The sequence below is a fragment of the Chelonia mydas genome, chromosome 12, assembly GCF_015237465.2.
Source record: "Chelonia mydas isolate rCheMyd1 chromosome 12, rCheMyd1.pri.v2, whole genome shotgun sequence".
Taxonomy (NCBI): Eukaryota; Metazoa; Chordata; order Testudines; family Cheloniidae; genus Chelonia; species Chelonia mydas.
The window spans coordinates 17,308,549-17,332,544 of NC_051252.2; the positions used below are offsets into that span (position 1 = coordinate 17,308,549).

Sequence of the window (23,996 nt, forward strand, 5' to 3'; positions counted from 1 at the left end):
AGCAGAATAATATTTAGCACAAAACTATCTTTGGTAAAACAAAGTACTTATGACTTTATATATATTCTTATGGAACTCTTAACTGTGGATTATTTTGTAGTGCATCATGCTTCTGATTTTGAAATCTCCTCTCATTTACCTTTATACTGGCTTATAAAAAGTCAAAATTTATTGTAGTGTATTATAAACTGAATATTTCAAGTTTAGATATTTGAGGTTATGCAGATTGTCACCTTATTTTCTGCTGGTCAGATGCAGATCATGGTTGTTTCTGAAGTCTCTTGTTAAACTGCACAATTTAGTCTAGGTATTCCCACTTCCAATCATATCTTCAGAGTGTACTTACCTACTGGAAAGGTAGCTTTTCCCTTATTTTTCTAGGAATAGGAGATTTGAACTTTATTTCACTCCTTCAAGGCTTTAAGAAAGATACCTTTCTTGCATTGGATATTTTAGCAACAGCTTGGCCTAGATCCTTCATATCCCTTTTGAGCTGGACGTTTTTGTTTTTGTTGAATGTGAATAAACATTCATGTACTAAAGTTCCATTATTCAGGAAGAACTTTATGCCATAGATGTTAAAGAGCCAAGAAAGAAATTCAAAATTTAAAAAAAAAAAAATCTGCATGTCTAGATGTTGAGTTGAAATTTCATGATGTTAAATCAGTTAGGGCTTTCGGCAGAAATTTGATCTCAACAGGTGCTGGTCTCATCAGATGTTCCTTGGACTCCTACAGGTCATCCTAAAGCCTGATAGCTTCTCAGAAGAGAGATTAATAAAAAGCAATTTGTCTTAAAACAGCAGCACCTGTTAGTACTATAGGGGTATGTGTCAGATTCCCAACAAAGTATGTTACTTTAGGAGTTCATATTGTAGCTCTTAACTGTATTTCAGTTTGGAGTGACATCTAGAATACAAAACATTAATAAAGAGTGACTGATTCTTTAGCCCTCAGTAGGATTAAAATAGGTTATTAACATAAATATTATGGACTAATTTGTTCGGCGTCTGAGAGATGTTACTTTGGGGGGTGCAATATTTTCTAGTTAGGACATCCTATTAGTCTATTGACAGTATTTTAAAAATAGTTTAAAAAATGGTCTAACTAGTGATAAAAAACAGTAAAGTACAGGTACGTTCCCAAAAGTGTAAGTTCTTTCAAGGTGGCTCAGACGTCACAGTACTAAGTGCGTTACAAAAACTCTCAGATCTTTTTCCTTCACCCTTTTATTCCATCTACTTTGTGACAGATTTCTTTTTTTCTTTTTCCCCTAGTTCTAGCCTGATGACTTCTTTTTCAGGCCACTTATATTTTCCGATAGTTGAGCAGGCCTGGGAGTGTTTCCAGAACTGGCTGCTATCCTCATATCTCATCTCTTGGAACCTTACCCGGCGCCAGAGATTCAGTGCTTTCTGGTATATCTCTGAGTATTCTTGAGGTTTCTTATTGTACCTTATCTCAAAAAGGTATTTGTGGCCTCCAGCACCATAATGTCTGAGCACCTACTTCACTGACAAGCTTTAAATTCACAGGTGTAAAGTATTCATGCTGGAAGTAGTTGCACACTCTTGCAGTCAGAGAACAAATCTTACTTTCACTGGCCAAATACAACTAATGCATTTTGAAGAGCAAAGATCGAATAATGCTCTCGTGGACCTCTTTGTAATCAGTCCAGAAAGATTATTTTCAAAAAAGGGGGAAGGAGTCAGAAAAGCAAGTTTTTAAGTAAATGAATGTGAGGAAATCAGCCTCTTTTTTGCTTGTGGCATATCATGAATGGGCAATGAAGTGAGTTAACCATTTGTTCCAAATAAATAATTTACCCAGTCTATTGTTAGATAATGTAGGAAGCTTTCAAATACAGTGTGTTACCTTCCTTAAAGTATGATGGTTATTAACTAAAGGAGATAATTTGGTAGCTATTATTCTAACTTCAGTTTAAGGACCCATAGGTATAACCTCTGAAGCAGTGGTTCCCAAACTTGTTCCGCCGCTCGTGCAGGAAAAGCCCCTGGCGGGCCGGGCCGGTTTGTTTACCTGCCGCGTCCGCAGGTTCGGCAGATTGCGGCTCCCAGTGGCCACGGTTCACTGCTCCAGGCCAATGGGAGCTGCTGGAAGTGGCAGCCAGTACGTCCCTCGGCTCGCACCGCTTCCAGCAGCTCCCATTGGCCTGGAGCAGTGAACCGTGGCCACTGGGAGCCGCAATCTGCCGAACCTGCGGACGCGGCAGGTAAACAAACCGGCCCGGCCCGCCAGGGGCTTTCCCTGCACAAGCGGCTGAACAAGTTTGGGAACCACTGCTCTGAAGAATTAATTTGGATACCAGTCTTGAAAAAGCCAGCATTATAAGGGTTAACTGAAGTACCTGATTAACACTTCCTGTCACTTGACTGTTGCAGTCCTGGTAGCTCTTACGGGGAAATTCTGTATGACCCACAACTGTATGACATTACTTGAATAAAAGTACAGTGCTTTTATTACAGTAAATAGCTTTACAAATGAACTGTTTCCTCATTGTTCAGATTTTGTTCTTTAGCAAATAGTCAGGCAAACTGCAAGTCATAATTATGAGTCATAATTTATCTTAACTTTTTTAGACTGATTTCCCAAACTTGCATTAATGGAAAAGAAATGCAAATTGATGGGGTTATGTAGAAAGTAACAAGTCCACCACATCCTCTTTAATCTCTGCCTTTTAGAGAAGGAGCATTTTTCTGGAGAAAGAGAATAGGGTTTTATGTAATAGTATGAACTCAAAATTCTCTCAGAAGATATAATACATTGTTCTTCCTAGCACTTATGAAGTTATTGGACACGTCAAAAAATAAATGTCTGAATGCACTATGCTTGGTATAAAAACTCTGAAATGACCACTCAACTAACAGACAGTGAATTAAAAAGAAAATATCTTAAAACGTTCTTAAGCCATTGCCTAAAGTTTCAGTTCCATAACTACCCTTACCCTTAGGGCTTGTTTTTGTTACATTGTTAGAGGTAAAACTCAGGTTATACCTTGAGCTAACCCAACTCCCATCCACACAAACAGCTCTCTAGCTTGAGCTAAGCGATCCTTTAAGCTCAAGCTAGCTGGCTGGTCGAGGGAGTGGTATAGGTTGAAGCCTGTGTGCTTTCTGATGCTCAGGTTTAGACTATGTCTACACTAGAGAGCTTACAATGGCACAGCCGTACCAAAGCAGTTGTGCCATTGTAAGTTCTCTCGTCTGGCCACTCTATGCCGATGGGAGAGAGCTCTCTCCCCCTTCAACATAATTAAACCACCCCGAATGAGCGGCAATAGCTATGTCGGCGGAAGAAGGTCTTCCGCCAACATAGCACTGTGCACACTACCTCTTATGCCAGCGAAACTCACTCAGGGGTGTGTTAGGTCACTCAGGAGGGTGAAAAAAGTTTTGCCGACATAAGTGGTAGTGTAGACATGGCCTTAGTAATGCTGTGGGGATGCAGCAGCTGTAGTTACAATTTATCAGCTATTAATCAAATCACTCTGTGCTACTTATCCGATTGCTCTGAGCAACTTTTGTTTTTGTTTTGAGTGTTTTGCAGTATGGTTGCTTTCACTAGAGTTAGACTAGCTCAAGTAGAGTAACAAGATAACGGTTGCAGTGAAGACAAACCCCTACAGAATGTCTACACTGTATCTGGGAGCAAGCCTCCCAACTGTGGTGGACAGACTTGTGGTGGTGGGGCTTGTGCTAGCGTGCAAAAAATAGCTATGTAGACATTGTGGCTCAGGTTCTCAAGCATAAATCAAAGCAACACAGCTATTTTTAGTGCACTAGTCTGAGCCTCATCACTACAAGTCTGTGGATCCCGGGTGGGAAGCTCGCTCCCAGTTGCAATGTAGACTAGCAGTTCTCAAACTGTGGGTCAGAACCCCATTGTAATGGGGTCGCCAGGGCTGGCGTTAGACTTGCTGGGGCCCAGGGCCAAAGCCAAAGCTCGTGCCACACTGCCTGGGGCCAAAACTTAAGGGCTTCAGCCCTGGGTGACAGGGCTTGGGTTTTGGCTTTGGCCCCCCTGCCCAGGGCGATGGGTCTTGGGTGGGCTCAGGCTTCGGTCTCCCCTCCTGGGGTCATGTAGTCACTTTTGTTCTCAGAAAGGGGTCGCGGTGCAGTGAAGTTTGAGAACCCCTGTTAACATACCCGGTAGTGTGCTCTCCCTAAACCTATTCACAATGACACCTGCCTCCTTGTTCAGTCAGCTGAAAACTTTGATTACAAACCATGAGGGCGAGGAAAGTTAACTAGAAGTAACAGAACCATCAAGTGGTTTAAGTGCTTCACTGAGTAACCACCTGATCTTTTGTCAAGGTTGTGCTCTTGATTTGTTTATTGCAGCGTTGTTGTGTATGGGAAAGGCCTGAGGTTTTTTGGTTTTCTTTAAATCTACATCTTTCTATGTACTTTAAAGTGGGGTTTTTGAGACTGTCATTTGCACCTCTGCCAAATCATGCCTCCTCCATATGTCATTTTGGCTTCTACCCTAAGATGCACCCACACCCCTTCTCCCCCAATCCAACACACCTCTTTGGGAGGGAAAATCTCTGTCCATGCCTGTTAAACTGAAACTAAGTGGGCATCAGGTTCTAGACACACCTTTTGCCTTTTGTACCCCTTCTGGGAGGTTGAAGAACTTTATTCTTTTAGGTTATGTCTATATGGGGGAAAAGAGGTGTGTGTCTGACATGTTAATGTGCTAAAATCCTGGTTTAGGCAAGCTGTAGTTTTAACATTTGTTACTGGGTTCGGGTGAACCCTATGGGAGTGTTACTTCAATCAGCCTACAGTTTACCTTCACCAGCTAATTTGTGTTTAAAACATACCTTTTTTTCTTAGTGAAGAGAAGGCCTTTCAGGTAGACTGTGGGAAACATCCATGCAACAGTAGCTCCCTTAAAACAATATTTATTAAAATCAGAGCAGCATAAAAAATAACATCTCATCTGTATTCTTTGGAAAAGCCCAGCCAAGCTGGCTTCTCTTAGCTTAGTTATAGAAAAGAAAAAACCTTACATGTTCTAGAAAGCAAGTGCTATCTCTGACATTGTGCTGCTGCTGTGTTATGCTGCTTATTATCTTCTCTACCTTGCCTTGCTACGACCCCACCCCAGTTGTAAATACAGACCAAGTCGGGGAACAGCTGCATTCCACAGGAGGTGAGCAACTGAGAATAAGGGCTTGGCTACATTTGCAAGTTAGAGCGCATTAAAGCAGCCCCAGGCACTCTAACTCCCTATGCGTCCACACTGGCAAGGGACATAGAGCGCTCTGACTCCACAGTGCTGCAAGAGCTGCTAATGTGGCCACGCCAGTGCATTTGCAGCTGACAGTGTAAACACAGGGCAGTGTTTTCCCTGTTGTGGTCTCTGAAGGGCATGGCTATGCTTGCAGATATAGAGCGCTTTGAGTTAAACCAGCTTGCATAGAACGCAGTAGGGAAAGCGCTGCAGTCTGTCCACTCTGACAGCTACAAGCGAACTGGCATGGCCACATTAGCATCTCTTGCATAGGCCACAGAAAGCAGTGCACTGTGGTAGCTGTCCCAGCATGCGAGTGGCTGCAATGTGCTTTTCAAATGGGGGGGGTGGGGTGGAGTGTGACATGGAGTGTGTTATGTGGGGGGGAGAGAGTGGGTTTGGGGGGGGCTGAGAGCATGTCAGTATGCTGTCTTGTAAGTTCAGAAAGCAGCAGATCCCCCACTCCTCCCCGGTTCATTTGTTCGTTCTCTCTCTCACGCAGCATTCCACAGTAATGGTTGCTTTGTCTCGGAGCAGATAAGCATGTCGGCTGTCAGAAACGGAGTTTTCAAAGGGCATATCCACATTCCTGCAGCGATTCCAAAACAATGAGAAGAGTTGCCACTTGACTTAAGGGGATTATGAGACTTTCCGGAGGCTGATCAGAGCTCAGTAATGAAACACCTTGTTCACACTGACGCCTGGGCATTTCAGCCAAGGCGCACCAAGCGTTAATCTTCTCACCGAGGTGGAGTACCAGGAGTGCTCTAGCCGTGGAGTCAGAGTGCGCTACATGCCTTGCCAATGTGGACGGGTAGTGAGCTAGGGCGCCCGGAACTGGTTTAATGCGCTCTAACTCGCAAGTGTAGCCAAGCCCGAAGGCTGGTTTAACTCCCAGCGTGCTACATCTGCAAGTGTAGCCATGCCCTAAGATGATCCATTAACAATTACTTGCTGTCTTTTAAAGGCCTACCTAGTTCAAGGACCACATTTCACAGTTCAGCTTGTTTAGCAGTGCCCCATTTACCCAGGCTTCATTATTTCATTATTATTATTTATTACAGTAGTGCCTAAGGCCCAACTAAGAGTGGGGACATGAAGGGGGAGAGACAGGAGCATTGTGCTAGGCATTATACAAATCCAATACTGAACTGTCCCTGCCTCGAAGAGCAGTCTCAACAGCCAAGACAGATGCAAGGTGGGGAAAGGGGTAGAACACAAGCCGTTTAAATTCTTTATCAGTTTTCTCTTGCCATGAATTATAAATTGATAACCTTAGACCCTTGGCCCCAATCCTACCTTATTTATACATAATAAAGCAACAAAAATGCACCTCTCCTCTTTTTGCCCATGCAGATCACCTTTAAGAAAGACGCACTCTTTATCACTGCACATTTTGCCTGCCCGCCAGGTCCATGGGTCTTGTGGGTCAAGCGCTGCTGCTCTAAGACTTCTGCCTGGATAGTTTGATTGCATGAGAGAGATTGTAAGTCTGTTGTTCAAATGCAGGTGGCAAAATCACTCATTTGTGTCACTTTTTTTTTTTTTTTTTTAAAAGCCTTGCAATAAGAGAGACTGCAGAAAAGGCATAACTTACAGTTTTAGGAGTCACTGCCAGTTCTGCTGCTTTCTCTGTGTCCTCCAAATTATACACTCTTCTAAACAAAAATTGCCCTCTTACAAAAATACAGTCATAATGTGAACTAATGTGTTCTTTGATGGCAGAGTTTTCTGCTAAACAAGCATCAGTAGCAAAGATCTGAATGTCAAAAGCCATCTAAACCTATTCAAGTGCTAAAATTGTCAAGCATAGGTGTTTGTTTCTTTAAAAAAAAAAAAAAAAGTTGCACATTAAGGTGTAGAAGGTAAGGGTTTTCTGTGAGGGTTAACTCTTTATGACAATTACATTACTTTATTTAAATATTGATGTTCGTTGTGTGAAGCACACACAGTACTATTTCTATCAGGAAAAAGTGCTGCACAAACATGTTCTGTTACATAAATGGGGCCACATTGTTTCTCGTTTACAGTTCAAATATAATTAGTGGTCTGTCTCTCCTTCCCCTCCCCATCCAGCCCCACTCAGAGAATCTGATCTCAGATTGAAGTAGGTGGCATCAAAAATATAAAGCAAGGAAGAAATTTAGAAAAAGGAGGTGTTAAATATTACTGGGGATTAAAGTGTGGTATAGACATTTAAATTAGGATGTCTGCTAGCAGATCGTATTTTAGAAGTTGGTTATTTAGTTGATCTAAAGTAGCTGTTCGAGGAATAAGTGTGGACTTCAAAACATTTAGGGTATGTCCATGCTGCAGCTGGGAGGTGTGATTACAGTACACACAAGCATACCCAAGGTAGCTTTGGTCTAGCTAGCTTGCCAAAAATAGCAATGAAGCCATGGAAGTGCACAGTGCTGCCAACTCCACATAGCAGGAAGTCCCCAGACAAACCCTGAAAAGTCACTAGATGTAGCTGTTTAAGCACTCAAAAGGAGTCAAGAATACACACATACACACACAGGCGAATATAGTCACAAAATCATTCACAAGCAGCTCAATAGTGTTGTTAAAATCCAATCCATGCCCTCTGCTCATTGAGAAGGAAACTGCAACCCTCTGCTCATTGGGAAGAGTGCTCTGTACACTGCAGTCCTGGTTAGGTGGGGTTGGTTAATTTCAGCTCAGCCTCCCTTTCTTGCCAGCCTGGATTAGAGTCGACAGGTTAATGAAAGGGAGAGACCAGAACCAGGGGGAAGAGGGCATTCCTCTGACCTGAGCTCAGTACTGCAGGGAGCCAAGAAAGTAGACTTAAAAACAAAAATCCGCACGCTGGACCCCTTCCCCCTGCTTCCAGGGTTTCATTTCTAAAAACAGCTAGGCAGCTAATCCCAGGCCAAGCCAGGGAAAGAAGTAAAGGGGAACCTAAATCACGCTAGCTCCACCTTTGATCCTGTAGTAAGGGCTTTATCACTGGAGGCACAGTGCCTCTCCTTCCCCCGCGCAATTGGGGCACATGTCCCTGTCTCATCCCACTCCACCTTCCATCCTTGCAGCTCTCTCACTGGCTAACCTTCCTCCTCTACCCAGTATACTGCTTCATTAGTCATATTTCTCTGCATCACAAGGTGTACTACCTATTACAGAGCAGCAAGAAAGAACACATTTGGGTAAAAATAAGCCCTGGCAAATGTGCTGCTTTGTCCAAAATGTGCCTGTCTTTAGCAAAGTATTTAATTAGCGTCCACAAACTTCTTTTCCTCACCTGCAGATTATAGTGATCTCAGCCCAAGAAGCCCTGGAATGTGATTTCTTCTGAGAACGTGCTCAATTGAGACATAATGTTTTTAACTTGGTGTGCAACAGAATGTAGTAAGAACAGCATGGAATGGATTTTATTAACACTGTTGAGCTGCTTGTGAATGATTTTGTGACTATACATATTGATGACTTCTTTCTGTGAATGTCACTGTAATTGGCAGTGAAAGTCACTAGATTTGTCACTGGTCACTTTGACACTTGTTTTCTCACTAGGGAAACTAAAAAGTCACTAAATCTAGTGACAAATTAGCTAAGTTGGCACTAGCTACTTGTGTGAAGCTCCTCTGGGACTTTCAGTATATATTCGGGCAGCTACTCCATGTCATTGCCCATGCTGCCATGGCTTCGCTGGTATTTTTAGTGAGATAACTAGATCAAAGCTAGCTCAGGTCTGCCTACCCGTGCTGCATCACACCTCCCAATTGCAGTGTAGACATATCCTAAAGTACTGAATAATGCAGGCCTACTGCCTTATTTCTGAGCTCCCTGATCTGAACTGCGTATATGATCTACAGTGTGTTTAGTTCTTGCATTATCATAGACTTTAAGGTCAGAAGGGACCATTACGATCATCTAGTCTGACCACCTGCACAACGCAGGCCATGGAATCTCACCCACCCACTCCTGTAACAAATCCCTAACTTATGTCTGAACTACTGAAGTCCTAAAATCTTGATTTAAATAAATTAAAAAAGAAATTTTAGGACTCTGAGGGCAGTATCTGACTCACAAGTTGTTCTTTCAGTATCTTTAGGCTAAAAGATTCTTACTATATAGTTTGTATTTGTTAATCACTGCAGATTTCTCCGGTTAAGCCAATAGCTTATGCAGATCACTTTACATTCTCTTGGTATCTACCTGATCTGAAAACATGAAATGTGTGCTGAAACCTGCTGCCCTCCTTTCTATACAGATTTCAGAGTAACAGCCGTGTTCGTTTGTATTCGCAAAAAGAAAAGGAGTACTTGTGGCACCTTAGAGACTAACCAATTTATTTGAGCATAAGCTTTCGTGAGCTACAGCTCACTTCATCGGATGCATACTGTGGAAAATACAGAAGATGTTTTTATACACACAAACCATGAAAAAATGGGTGTTTATCACTACAAAAGGTTTTTTCTCCCCCCACCCTACTCTCCTGCTGGTTATAGCTTATCTAAAGTGATCACTCTCCTTACAATGTGTATGATAATCAAGGTGGGCCATTTCCAGCACAAATGCAGGGTTTAACAAGAACGTCTGAGGAACAGTGGGGGGGGCAAAATAATAAACAAGGGGAAGTAGGTTACTTTTTATAATGACTCAACCATTCCCAGTCTCTATTCAAGCCTAAGTTAATTGTATCCAATTTGCAAATTAATTCCAATTCAGCAGTCTCTTGTTGGAGTCTGTTTTCGAAGTTATTTTGTTGAAGGATAGTCACTTTGAGATCAGAAATCGAGTGACCAGAGAGATTGAAGTGTTCTCCGACTGGTTTATGAATGTTATAATTCTTGACATCTGATTTGTGTCCATTTATTCTTTTACGTAGAGACTGTCCAGTTTGCCCAGTGTACATGACAGAGGGGCATTGCTGGCACATATCACATTGGTGGATGTGCAGGTGAACGAGCCTTTGATAGTGTGGCTGATGTTATTAGGCCCTGTGATGGTGTCCCCTGAATAGATATGTGGGCACAGTTGGCAACGGGCTTTGTTGCAAGGATAGGTTCCTGGGTTAGTGGTTCTGTTGTGTGGTATGTGGTTGCTGGTGAGTATTCGCTTCAGGTTGCGGGGTGGGGAGAAAACCTGGATTTATGCTGGAAATGGCCCACCTTGATTATCATACACATTGTAAGGAGAGTGAACACCTGAGTCTAATCATTTTCAAAAGTAACTTTTTAGTAGGAAATAAAAATTGAAGTATTGGGCTATTACGCTTAGGGCTCAATATTTACTTTAATGCCACTTTTATAATCCACACTTTAATTGCTGTGTGTTATCACTATCCCTTGTTAAAGTCTGTAATAGATAATATTCCTCAGGACTATAATCATACAGTTATTAAATATTTTAAACATTTGTAGTTGAAGGATTTACCCACTGACTTGGGAATCAAATTCTTACCCGCCTATTTTCATTTCTAACTTCCATCAAGTCTTTCTGTGTAACAAGACATCTTAACTTCTGGTAAATTGACCTGGATCTTCCACGTTAGGCTAGTTCCATGCTTTCTTGGTTTGCTCTCCTTTATTAGAGCCACTCGGCGGGGTCACAAAAATAGAAAGGCGTTACCACTTTATTCCTGTTGTAGTTTATCTGAAGTGCAAAAAATTCAGGAAGCTTCACCTCAGAGGTATTACATCATCCATTGATCTTGCTAAAAATTACTAGCCCAATATAATGGGTCGGAAAGGAGCGAAGGGCCTTCTGTTTCTCAAACTCAATATCCACTATTCAAAGGAATCTAACAAGGCATGTCCTCACATCCGGCCCACCTGGTGAAATATGTTTTGGTGCCAACTGGAGAGAAGGTGGGTCTGGTGTTTTGCAGCACAATACTTATTTTCATTATAATTCATTGTATATGGATCATTTTAATCTGTAATTGATAGCTAATCATAAAACTAGAATATGCTTCAACTTCGGAAGTTCTCAGCTGGTGGGCTCTTCAGAAGGGCCTGGTCCCTGCCCATGACTGATGGCTGTAGTTCTGCCCACAAAACTTGAAGTGGGCTAATCTGTGTATCTGCCTTGCTTTGAGAGGGAGGAGTCTGGTAATATGGCTGAAGAGACACTTCTCCCTTTTTTGCGCTTAAACTCTCTTCCTTGTATGGAGCACCTTCTATGTAACTAGAGCAAAAAGCATCCCCTACCTTTATTTTTTAATGGTATTGTACTTATAGTGCAAGATATCACTTCACCGCAACACTTTGAATTTCTTCAACATTCATAGTTGTACAACTCAACATGAACTAATCTCACTTGTGTTTTATAGTCATGGTCTACAGAAGTTCTTCTCCTGTCGAGGAATTGCAATAGCTGTTGATTACTTTTGGAAACGTGGCCACAGAAATATTACTGTGTTTGTTCCACAGTGGAGAACAAAACGTGATCCTAACATCAAAGGTGAGGCGAATAATGTCCTGCTTTCTTTTCTTTTGGATTCAGTCTAATTAACTCTCTTTCCAAGTTCAGCTCTTGATATTTGGGACCTGTCACAAAAGTGTAATTGATAAATAACCTAATTTTGAATTGCTAAGTAACTGACATTTCTATTAAGTTTTTTACATTTCTCTGAATTTTATTGAATCACTTGACAATATCCAGTTAGGTGTTATATACTTTATTTTGTAATATGGTATAGAAATTAGCTGCTCATAAATATCAAAATATCTCTTGAATTATTGCAATTCAAAAGTAGTCAGTTATCACTGTTCAGCATCTTAACGTTTGGGTATTTAGAGAAACCTTGCCAGGTTTGCTCAACAGTGTTGCAGACCATTCTTTGAAGAGCTGATATTTATTTCACTATCATGAAGACACTGAGGATGCATCTTTATCAGAAAAAATGTATTCTTACCTTGAGTTAGCTAACATAAGGTAAACCCCTAGGCAGTTTGTAGGCTCATATGAGTTAGCAGGTTGAATTAAACCTTAGGTGCTCTCATAGTTTTTAACTTGACCTAACTTGTGTGAAACTACAAACTGCCTTGTCTTCACTAGGTTTTTAAGTCATGGTAGCTAACGTGAGTTAATACATCTTTTTCTTAGTAAGGACAAGGTCTTAATACTTACAAGTCCTTAAACTCACAGCTTTACCTTTCCTCCATTAGTCTCAGCCTTTTAAAATCATTCTCACCTCTTCAATAACTTTAAATTTTTTAAGTTATTTATAAGACTGAGCTAGTTTATCCTTGAGACAGTTCTATGAAGTAAAGAAGCAGTAGCTTCACTTTAATTAGGAAAATTAAAACATGCAGTTAATGGGACTTTTGGGTGCTCACCATCACTGAAAATCAAGCTGTTTAGGTGCCTAACTTTAAGCACTCTAGTTTTAAATGTTTTTAGTCTAACTGACCTGCCACGGATGGAGATGGGTTTTAGAGGCAGGTTAGAATTTAGGAATTTATGGGCCACTTGCTCCATCCATGTCAGACTTACCAGCAGTAGTCCATTTCTAAGATGCAGTGTGCCATCCATGCGGATCAGTAGGTACTGTTCTCAGAGAAGATAAGCTGTTTTGCATGTTATGTAGACTAGATGTAAATTCTGTAAATAAACACTTTAAAGAAGAAAGCCTTGCCTTTAAAACAGAATGTTTGTTTTACCCTTTTAACAGAGCAGCATTTCTTAACACAGCTCCAGGATGTTGGAATATTGTCTCTAACTCCTGCAAGGATGGTATTGGGAGCAAGAATTGCTGCTCATGATGACAGGTATGAAAGATGGGAGTTAAACCCTTTTAAAAGATACACAATAACTGTCATACCTCATGACTGATATTGTGAGGTAAACATTAACCTGGAGAGCCAAGCACCAATTTCATGTCTAAGAGGTGTTCCATATATTTGTGTGCAACTGTGGTGTATCTGTCCTATCAAGGATCATTATTTAAATGATCTTCACTCCCTTGTACACATTCTGCTTTCAGAATGTCATTAAGGCCAGTATTTTTAATGGCATTATATGTAGCCAAAATCTTAGCAACTTTAAACTGTCATCATTCATCCTTGGATGACCTGGGTATTTTGTATAATTTGGTAGCTTCCCTCATTAAAACTTGTCATGGATTTTAGTCCTCACTGAGGAAAAGTGTCTTTGACAAGTTTTGTATAAATCACTTGCTGAGGTTTACTAACTTATAACCCATTGAGTTGTGGAGATTGAACACACACGTGTGTCTGGATCTGTGCCCATTGAAATAACATATAAACTACTAAAGAGGGAGGAGTTTTTGCCTGACCCTTTTTCTACCTTCCAGCCTCTAAGATGGTGTGGAAGAGACAAGAGATTGTTACCTTGTGCTTGAGTTGCATAGGTTGCAAGTGTTCAAATGTTGACTCTGTAAAACTTGCTGCACTCGAGGTGATCGTAGCCCTAGTGTGCCATATGGCAGTAAACGATACACAAAGGCAGTTAATGTCAAACTTGCATCCCGGTTTTATTTAGAAACACATCAACAAAATACCATGTTTATTTTAAACACCACCTCCAACCCTGAAGTTCTGGGGAAGTCTTTCAACCAGATGTGTCTCGCTCATTGCAAGTGGGGAGTTTCTTTCCACAGTCAGTTAGCTTTCTTAATCATTGAATGATTTCTACTAAAGTTTCCCAATGCCAGGCTGCTAGTTAGAGGAGCATGCTAGAAACGTTTCTTTTATCAGCTAACCCTTTAAAATTTGGCAAAGACAAGCAGCTGCAGCTCTGAGCTAGCCCTCTGGAAGTTAGCTTTTTTGCTGCATCTCCCTCTGTCCCAGCTGATAAGCAATCCACCTTTTTGTTTTTCTACTGACTAAGGAGATGGTATGTTCTTGTACATAGACCATGCCTGATGTCATTGAATATGCAGTCTAACCATCATGTACTCATTGAACGTGAAAATAAAATTAAATGCACCAGTATATTTTAGTAGTTCTTAAAAATAAATAACCAAAAACCCCTCCATTAACACAATGTTATATCAGAAAATTAAAAGGTACAAAAAGTAGGCAATCCATAGTTGTTCCCACTGTAGTTCTTTTGGGCTCAGTGTTATACCATCTCACATACTTTTAAATTTATGCCTTAAAATAGACCAGCATTTATTATAATACAAAATGCTGTATACTTTCAATGGAAAGACTTCTGATTGCTGCTGGAAATCAGAGTATCACATTGTGTTTACATTGAATCTGTGTTCAAGGTACATGTAAGCAAAACTCTCTGAGAATAATTTATTCTTTTTAAACTCTGTACATCCTTAATGGTTCATAACTGGTGTTTTTAAATAGCAAAAAATGGGATAGTTTATTTCCAGAGGAATAAACAACTTGTGTACTTTCAAGGTAGTCCCTGTATTTCTTGTATTAATATATCAATAATGAAAACTTGCATTAATTTTAATCATATAATTTTGAAAAGGATATATTACTCATTGATAAAAGAGCTAATGAAACAGGCAAGCATAGAGGTAGTAATGCAATGGGGCTGAAGTATTATCCTGCTGCACAAGGGGACACAGCAGATTAGCCAAAAGAGAATGTCTGGCAATGGACTTAGGTTGAATTGTGTAATGAACTTTCAACTTTACTGATTTATTTTAGACATGCAGCTTTATTTACCTCTACATACACTTTTTGTAAACCTGTAATTCAACATACTCAGTTAGCATTTCTATGATAACCACTAGCACCAAAAACTTAACTTAAAAACTTGCCTGAGTAAGCAGTGCTGCTTGCAGTCAGCTGAGGCTTGAGATTCATTTTTTGGTTGGTTGAGGTCAACCAGTCCAACTTTATAAAAACTTTAAAACAAGTGTTTTCATTAGTAGATCTACACTGTCTAATTAGGGAAGGCTCCTCTTATATGACTGTGATGCTTGTTTTCTAGCTGATGTGAATGGCTTTGGCCAGAACTAAACTGAAAAAATATTTTAACTGTCTTTGAAATAATTGTTGTAGATTTTTGCTGCATCTTGCTGATAAAACTGGAGGCATTATTGTTACCAATGATAATTTCAGAGAATTTGTGACGGAATCATATTCTTGGAGAGAGATTATTCAAAAAAGGTAATTGTACGGATTTATACAAACCCTAAAAGAGAGTCCTATTCTTATGCTCTAGATGCCCTTAATATAATTTTTAAAATAATGCTGTGACATAAACTTTAGCAATACCATACAATATAACCCCTCACCTGACATCCTGCTCCAACAATTCACCCCCATTTTCAAATGTCTGGGGGGCAAAAAGGCACATCTGAAAGTAATCTTTATTTGGGCTGTTTTAGACTGAGGTGGGAACAAAATTTAAAGCTGTTCCTCCCCCCCTCTCTTCCCAAACATCCTGTTAGTAGCCCCTCCCATTGAAGATGCATGGTTACATAAGCTTGAGAACCTTTGCTAATCTCAGCTATGATACTTTGGCACAGGGAGCGAGGCAGTTTGTCAGATAGGTAAGTAGGTCCTAAGCATTTAAGGCTTTGCTGGTCAACGCTTGCTTTCTGGATGTAATTTCACAGAGCACTGACCTCAGATTCTTGTAGTGAGATACTCCATTTATCAGCTGGGTCATTGCATGCTGCAGAATCTTCAGTTTATGGGTGGTTTTAAGGAGTAACCCTTTGTAGGGTCCACTGCAGTATTTTAATCATGAAGTGACAAAGGCATATTGCAAATACCCATTTTGGTGCTTCTGAGTTGTACCTTTCTCATTTTAATGAAAAAATACAATGACCAATGCCATCTGGGTGGGTATTTATTAATTCCAACACTTCATTGATGATTTTTCCCATAGACTTTTTGCAGTGGCTTTCTATTCTGAACGTCTTGTTGATTTTTGTCAAACTGTCCCAATTAATGACATGGAGAAAAGCCATATTGCAGGTACAATACACCTGCATGTTTACCTGTAAACAACCTCCTTCAACAATTAACTTTTAGTTTTTTAAAGGTATGTAAACAAAGTCTAAAATCTAAATGTAAATCTTAAAAATTGGGTGTCTCATGTTAAATTTAAATGACATATCAGTTATTCCATTTTTATTCAGGGTCTAATCCCAAGTCGATGGAAAGAATCCAACTGGCTTCAGTAGACTTTGAAACGGGCCTTATTCTCTAGTCAGAAGACAAAATACTAAGTAGTTTTTATTAAAAGATTTAAATAGGAAGAAGGTGCTTAAATGGTACAGAAATAACCTCTTCCACTATTGTATTTCAAGTTTGTATTTAGTATATATAAACCCAGGAACTTCTGATTACTTTAATGTTAAGGATTTGCAGTCAACTAACTTAAATAAAAAAATCTTCACACAAGACTGGTCAGCATCTAGTGCCTGTCCCCTGGAGACACTCTGTTATGTTTTGGTCACAGATCCCAATCAGTTGTGTGGCTTGCAATGATGCAGGAGTCTTGAGCTAATCATTTTGAATATACGGACAAGGAAGTATAATATAAATAATAAAATCTTATGTAGTCCTTTCTCTCTCTCACTTGTTTTGCAGTGGCCCAGACCTTCCAGTTTAAGAACCCACTGTAGTCAGGAATAGTGGCGGGATTTTCATTTCCATATAATCACCCATTAATTCATGATTTTGGAAGGGAATGTCATTTTTAGCTATAGCAGAATAAAAGTTCATTGATCAGACTGTACTGATTCTAGCTGTGAAATTAGGTGGTTAATTCTACATATTGGGAGTGGGAGGTTGAAAAAACTAATTGTATTGGTAGAGCTATTTCATTATTATTTACTGTTGCAGGTTGCTCCAATACACATTTGTTGGGGACATATTCATGGTTCCTGATGATCCTTTGGGAAGAAATGGACCTAGATTAGAGGACTTCCTTCGGAGTGAAGGCTGTTTTAGGTATAGCAGTCTCTTCATTCTGCTTTGAGAGCAAAGGCTTACAAGGGGCAATAAATGCTTTAACTGAAACCTGAAGTAATTTACTTAAATAAACAAAGTCACAGTGTACAGTATGAAAAATATATTAAGAGCATGAGCTCTAAAGATGTAATAGCTTTACAGGAAAAAATGTGTTCTTTTTTGTTACTTTAGTCTGTTCAGAAAGTGGTGGTGACGTTACATGCATCTAACCAGGATCTCACAATAAGCAAGGCAAGTGCCTCAGTAACTTCCTCTGAGGTTTGATTGTGGTGGCATTCACATAAATGTGGTGGTCCACATAGCATGTTGGTATTACACAAACCTATGATGCATAACTAGTGACTCTGTTTCATAAGAAATAGAATGAGTTCATCTAAATATATCCTTGATTACCCCTTACTGATGATCAGCATTTGGATGATAGGAGCACTATAGAAAAACCTAAGATAAATAGACATATTAACGGTATATTCTGCACATGGGAGACACACAACTTTTTTCGTATTTTCATTTTCCAAGCTACCCTCAGGTTACTACATCATACTATTAACAATGCCTGCCAAGACATCTGGAACTAAATGACTTTTTAATCTATTTCATTTTTAATCTTAATTTGTTTTAAAATGTGTAGATTTAAATTTACTACCATAATTTAGAAATATATTTAAAAATCAGATCTTCCTTTTATTCCTACAAAGACAGGAGTTCAAACTTTTGGTTTTTCCATTGCACCACATAATGACTTTCCTAGTCTCTAAATCAGTGAAATGAATGCAGCTTCTTGAACAGATAAGTAGTGGCAGTATTGGCAGCATTTGGAATAGAAAGAGCCCTGAACGGGGGTTCTTGACACTTAACCTTAAAGTTTTAATGAAAATACTTTAGTATTTTCATTTCATGATGATGATGATAAACACGTAACTCTTTAAAAAGTGACTATTTCATTAGAGAGATCAAGATAAAAATAGTTGTTGGCTGATTTTCAGCCATCATGTATGACAGTTTATGTAATGAACTGGTTGACTTAATAGTTTTTTTTAATCCATCTCTACTATAACTAAGTAATACTGAAGTTAGTACATGGCATTTTGTAAAAATGTAAAACTGATTACTTGAATGTTTTGCTAATTGAGCATTTGAATGTTGAGCACTCTCTACCTGTCTAAAACATGCATCATAGCCAGTCATATCTAATGCTAATCTCTGTTACTGTCTCTTAGGCTTCAGATTTGAAGTCCCTTAGGTAGATTGTAGTACTTACTGTTTTGTATCACTTTTGCGTCACTTTGATGGAATCAAGTGAACTGCATCTTTATTCCAAAACAATCTGAAGAATACTAGAATGTAGGGTTCAGAGGCTCTATTTTGCCTACACTTTTTATATTCAATACCACTTCTTCTTTAATTTACCAGAAATTTCGCTTTTGTTCTATAGAGATTTTCCACCAGCACAAATAACTCTACCGACTGGGGGACTACATTCTTCTGGGACCTCACACTTCATGCCAATACCCAAGTCATGCAGTAATAATAGACAACCTATGAACCAAGTACATGATAGTCCTCCATCTGCCAGGCTTCCATTTGAACCAAACTTGCCTAATGTACAGACTGGTCTAACAATTCCACCACAAAGATCTACGACAGAAACAATACAACTAAGGGAAGCATTGATAAAAATATTTCCTGATTCTGAGCAAAGACAGAAGATTGATCGAATACTAGCTGAACATCCATTCATGAGAGACCTTAATGCATTGTCTGCCATGGTGCTTGACTGAGTATGATATGGGGGTCTTACATTGCAACTGATCCACCTAAACTTTGAATGTCAGTGTGAAGAAACATGTTGCTCAGTGTCATGTCACTTTATGAATATTCAAAAAATAATACTTTTATTTGTATAAAAAGATATGAACTATTTTTTGTGCATATTCGTACGACTTTCAAACATCAACCTTTTTTGGTAAATTAAGTTATGCTGCTATTATAGATTTGTAGTAACATTTTCTGTGAAAGGAAACAAAACTTTGATTCTGCCTCCTTGGAATTGTTTATTAAAGTAGTAGCAGTTCACTTTAGAATAGTGTTTTTCACTTATTTCTTAATTATACTTAAGTGGGGAAAAGGTCATGTTTGACACATACTAGATTAGAATATTTATTTTAAAATGTAAGATGAAAATGGCACCTTTAAAACGGTTTACCATTGGGGGATGTATTTGCCAGATGTATGCACATACTTTCATTAGCATTAAGTACACACCTTTAGGTAATTGTTTTTTGCCACTGGGTTGGAATTGCTTGTACTATTATACATTACATTTTCTCTGTATTGTAGAAGTAATGCCACTAGGTGGCATCTTGTAACCATTTGTTTGTAATGACCAAGAAAAAGGTTTCTAACTTTAAATTCAAAAATGCCAATTCATACACTCAAAAGAGCATACAAGCAAAGAGAACTAAATTAAGACAGTGCTACTGTGGCACCATTTAGGGAATAAATAGCGAGAGGGCTGTTGAACATAATTTAAACAATATAATCGTGTTACATAATTCACATAAAAACCTTATAGGGAAGTAGTCTGCTATTGCAGGAGGCAATAAACATTAGTCTGTACTAATCCCAGGGGTGGGATTTTGGTCCTTGGGTAGCTCTAAAATAACTTCATTCTTAAACTGAAATTACTCACCCTGCTAATCCAGATTGGGTGTTAATACCTTACCACAAAGGACTGTTAAAACAGAAATGTGCATCCTCAAGCCACTATAACAGAAATTCCTAATGCTTTTAAAAGAACCACCACTGTTTGAAGGTGTCAAATAACTGATTTTTTTTTTTTTTTTTTTAATGGTCAGAAAGGGTTTCTTTGGCCCAAAAAAAAAAAAAAAAGCTTTACACTATTTTGTCCAATGCTTGTCATGTAAAACTTGCTATTTATAAGTTACCTGTTCAGTTCTAGTTGCCAGTACTGTGATCTCAATTTAGTTACTGAAAATGAAGCTGTATTCTTCTGTCCTATACATAATTACCAGTCATCTTAACTCCTTCTTGACTTTTCTTACGAACTGTATTAATTGCTGGGTTGTTGGTGACTAGAACTTCCCACAGCTAAGAGAGTCTCTTCATAAAATCTTGGCCCTCAAGTATCTGAGGCTGATTTGCATTGATGTGCTGCTCCCAGAGGAGCTGCACAAGGTGCATAACACTGGAGCCCCACCAGGTGGTGTCAAAGGGGACACTGAGCCTCAAAGCATTGTTGGAACCAGTAGCTCTAACTACTCACCACAGCAGCAGCTTGGTTTAAGCTGAAGAAAAGGAGTTTGCTTACATAACTTCTTTCTTGGCTTTTTAAAATTTACATGAATCAACTGAAGGAAAATTGTGCAATGATTTATTAAAAATTATACCTTTTGGCAGTCTAGAGGGAGGTAGTGTTGCCAAATCTTGTGATTTTTTTTTTTTTTTAAATTTTTTATGAGTGATATGGAAACTCCAGCTCTCTGACTGGTTGCCTGCCCCACTTGCCCAGCTCTTGGGCCAGAATAATCAATCAGAGCTTCTGCAGGCAGAGCTCTCTTTTCCCTCCCCATAGCAACCCAAAGCCATTCTTGAGAGAGGTGGGGCTGGAATGGAGAGTTAAAGAGCCCACAAAAAAAAAAAACCCCACTCCGGATGAGGCTGCTCCCTCCTGTGAGCAGCGAGGACAGAGTGACTCCTCCCCTCTCCCTCACTACAGCACCTGGCCTGGGAAAGGTGTGGGGAGGGGTGAAGAATTGTTGGAGCTGCACCCCCAGCCTGGAAGGGGGAGAGAAGAATGAAGAATCCTAGGAGGAGCAGAAGTGAAGCTGGAGTGCCAGAACTGCTGGGGGAGCTGAACTAATGAGTGTTGGCACTGAGGAAGGCTGAACTAATGTGGGGTTTGGGGGACAGATTTAACCACCGGCCAGGACATGGACAGATGTTGTGGTGAGAAATTATTCAGCAGGGGCCAGAATCACCTTACCCAATACATTTGGGAGAGAAGGTAACATTAAATGTGTCTCACGTGGGGGGGATGGGTGTGGGAGTTCAAAATTCAACAGATGGACTCCCTCTCTCTCCCTCCCCCCCATATCTATCTATCTATCTATATATAATATATAAGCATGATTTTTGATCTCTTGAGGCTGGCAATACTGTAAGCCTGTGTGAGCAAAGTGGTGGATGCTTTTTGAGACTGTACAACCCTTTATATCATTTCTAGTCCATTGATGGTATTTTTACTGAAATGGAAAGATTCAGAAAACATCCCGCCTGAACCTAGCCAGGGTTTTCTTGTTGACCTTGATAAATCCCAGCCATAAAATGCACATACCACCTGCTTACAGCTACAGGATTAGCTGATGTGCTCATATGCTCCAAGAATACAGATCTAAGAATTATAAATATGTAGATAAAGTCACAGTCCTTAGCAGCTCCAAGCAAAGTCTACTGAGCAAGTCAGGATAAAACATTCCTAAAAGTGAGTAAATTCAGAAGCGTAACGAGAAACATTTTTAAATAACATTTTTATGTGCAAATTCTCAAAAAATCTCGCTATGGCTGCCATGTGAATTGTAACTCATTCCACTTGAACATATGTAGTAGTCTTGGTCTAATGTGTGGTAACTAATGCTGAAGGGGTGTGCAATTTGGCCACGTTATGGTTCCCATAGCAACCATAGTGAAATTCTTGCCTGTATTGCATGTAAAATCTCAGCCCTAACAGGTCAGTGTAGACCGCATTTCATTTCTTCTTCATAATGAGGACCATGGATCCTTGACAGTGGGACTCTCCTCTATGCAGCCTTGGAGGAGGACCACAGGTGTCAGAGGCAGAGGTGGTGTGACTCCACCTCAGAAACCTCCTGCTTAGGTCTGGCTCTCCAGCTACAAGTAGGGAGACCAGCTACTCCCTGCTGCAGAGCAAATTTAAGAAGAAAAAGCTTAACATTTCTAGGCCATGAGGATCTGCCTTTAGTGTCGGAGAGGATTACCTAGTCACAGGGATGCCCTATGCTCCCGCACAAGGAGCGCAGAATGGCAGAGAAGGTGAAGAAGAGAGGGAAAGCCAGACACCATGGCTCCTGCACCTCCCCCTCTGACTGAGGGCCTGCATGGAGATCTGTCTATGCTGTGGAGACTCAGGCCCCTCTCGAGTGCTCAGGAAGAGGCAGGGTTTCCTGTAGCCTTCCTCCCAGGACTTCAATAGGAAGTGCTCTCAGGAAGCAGTGGCAGCTCCTCAGCAGCGAAATCCCCTCAGGCCTGGCAGAGGGAGAAGCAGTGGCCTTGGGATTAGTATAAGTGGCAGCTCCCCCATTCCCCTCATGTGGCGGGACAGGGGAACACAGGTTGAAACCCAAAATCAAAGGTCCAAGGAATCTTCCTGTTCCCAACCAGCCACTGGAGCCTGCACTTGCAGCCATGAGTGACCGTGAAGCAGTTGCCCAGCCCTTCTCCCTGCTGCAGAGATGGAGCTACTGACAGGGATCCGGAGACACCAACGAGAGCCTGGTAAGAGGCCCTCAGGCCCACCCCCTCCATCTGTTCCGCACTGAGTCTTAGTGCAGCACCTGAGCCAACGACTCCCTTTGAACCACCCTAGTTGGAGCCTAAAGCTGCTTGGGTGGGGTCAGCCTATGTCCAGGCCATATCCACGAATCTCCCTTGAACAAAACATGGGATGCTGCCAACCTCCCCTCCCCCCCTTCTGGACCTACTCTAGCACAGCCTTCCCAAGCCACTCCACCTTTTCTCAGAGCAAGAAAGCTGCTCTAAAGAGCAACCACAAGGTCCACCCCTCCCTACCCCCCACACTGCAGTAGTGCCAGCTCTTGCAAATTAATGGCAAGTTACAGGATTTTGGAGCCTGCAGAAGAAGCCCTGGGAAGCCGCAAGGGGGGTGCACAGCCCGCTGCTCAGCCACCGGTCAGGGGTACATGGCCCCAGCTGCAGAGGAATAGGGGGGTGTGCAGCCCCTGCTCCAGAGCTGGCTGTAGCTGCGGGACAGCGGTGCATGGCTCCAGCCACAGCTGGCGGGGGGCGGCCCCCTCTGCAGCCCCAGCCACGGAACATGGTGCACAGCCCGAGATTCAGCACCCAGCTGGGCTGCAGCCCTCTCCACAAGCCTCAGAGCAGAGGCTGCAGGGCCCTGGTTCCATCCCCAGTTGCAGGGCAGGGGTGCACGGTCCCGCCTCCTGCCCCAGCTTCAGGCCCTGACAGCTGAAGCGGAAGAAGTCACGGAGGTCCGGTAAAGTCACAGAATCTGTGACTACAGTGACCTCTGGCTAAATCGTAGCCTTACTAATAGGAAATGGATGGCAGCTCCCCTGTTTCAGGGGTGAGGAGAAGGTAAGTGGAGTCTCCATCTGAGCAGTCGGGCAGAGAAGTGCATTTTGTGTGCATTCCACCTGAAATTCTCACACACATTGGTGGAGGAGTAGAGGGGAGTTCAAAAGACAGACTATAAAGCATTATACAATTTTTTTTTTTAGTCTCATGATTTTGGGGGTTCTGACTGATGATTTTGATCTCGAAGTTAGCAATACTGGGACTCTCAGTCTGAAATTTCTCTCTCTCCACCAGAGGAGGATCGAGGGGAGGCATAAGAAAGACTCAGTTGTTCAAATCCCTCTAGCGACCCTAACCTAAAACACTGAGGGAAGAGAGAGTCCCCCTGATTTCCTTCATCTTTTGAAGAGTCTTACTTAGGGGATTCTCCAAGGAGGTGTTCTAAAGGCTTGTCTACACTGTACCTCTCTTCACATTAGCTGGGGTGTAAGCTAATATGCACCAATGTGTCACACACTAACTGGCCCTGCTGGTGCCCACT

At 41.0% G+C, this 23,996-nt stretch overlaps 1 protein-coding gene and 1 long non-coding RNA gene across 5 annotated transcripts in view; both read left to right on the plus strand.

The window, feature by feature from the left end:
- The window catches only part of N4BP1 (NEDD4 binding protein 1), a 38,520-nt gene extending 19,296 nt beyond the window's left edge, over positions 1-19,224 (plus strand). The window contains exons 3-8 of one of the 4 annotated variants that reach the window (XM_037877355.2): positions 11,554-11,684; positions 12,898-12,994; positions 15,218-15,325; positions 17,015-17,122; positions 17,315-17,374; positions 18,579-18,712. In XM_037877355.2, coding sequence (XP_037733283.1) covers positions 11,554-11,684; positions 12,898-12,994; positions 15,218-15,325; positions 17,015-17,122; positions 17,315-17,336 — 466 coding nt within the window. In that variant the 3' untranslated portion in view covers positions 17,337-17,374; positions 18,579-18,712. Of the gene's footprint in view, positions 1-11,553; positions 11,685-12,897; positions 12,995-15,217; positions 15,326-17,014; positions 17,123-17,314; positions 17,375-18,578 lie in introns of all 4 variants that reach the window. The other 3 variants (XM_007059650.4, XM_037877354.2, XM_043526254.1) reach the window with 3 other exon arrangements.
- A 2,509-nt stretch (positions 19,225-21,733) lies between these two features.
- The window catches only part of LOC114019468, a 68,500-nt gene continuing 66,237 nt past the window's right edge, over positions 21,734-23,996 (plus strand). The window contains exon 1 of the long non-coding RNA XR_003564524.3: positions 21,734-22,678. This is a non-coding gene — a long non-coding RNA (uncharacterized LOC114019468). The remainder of the gene's footprint in view (positions 22,679-23,996) is intronic.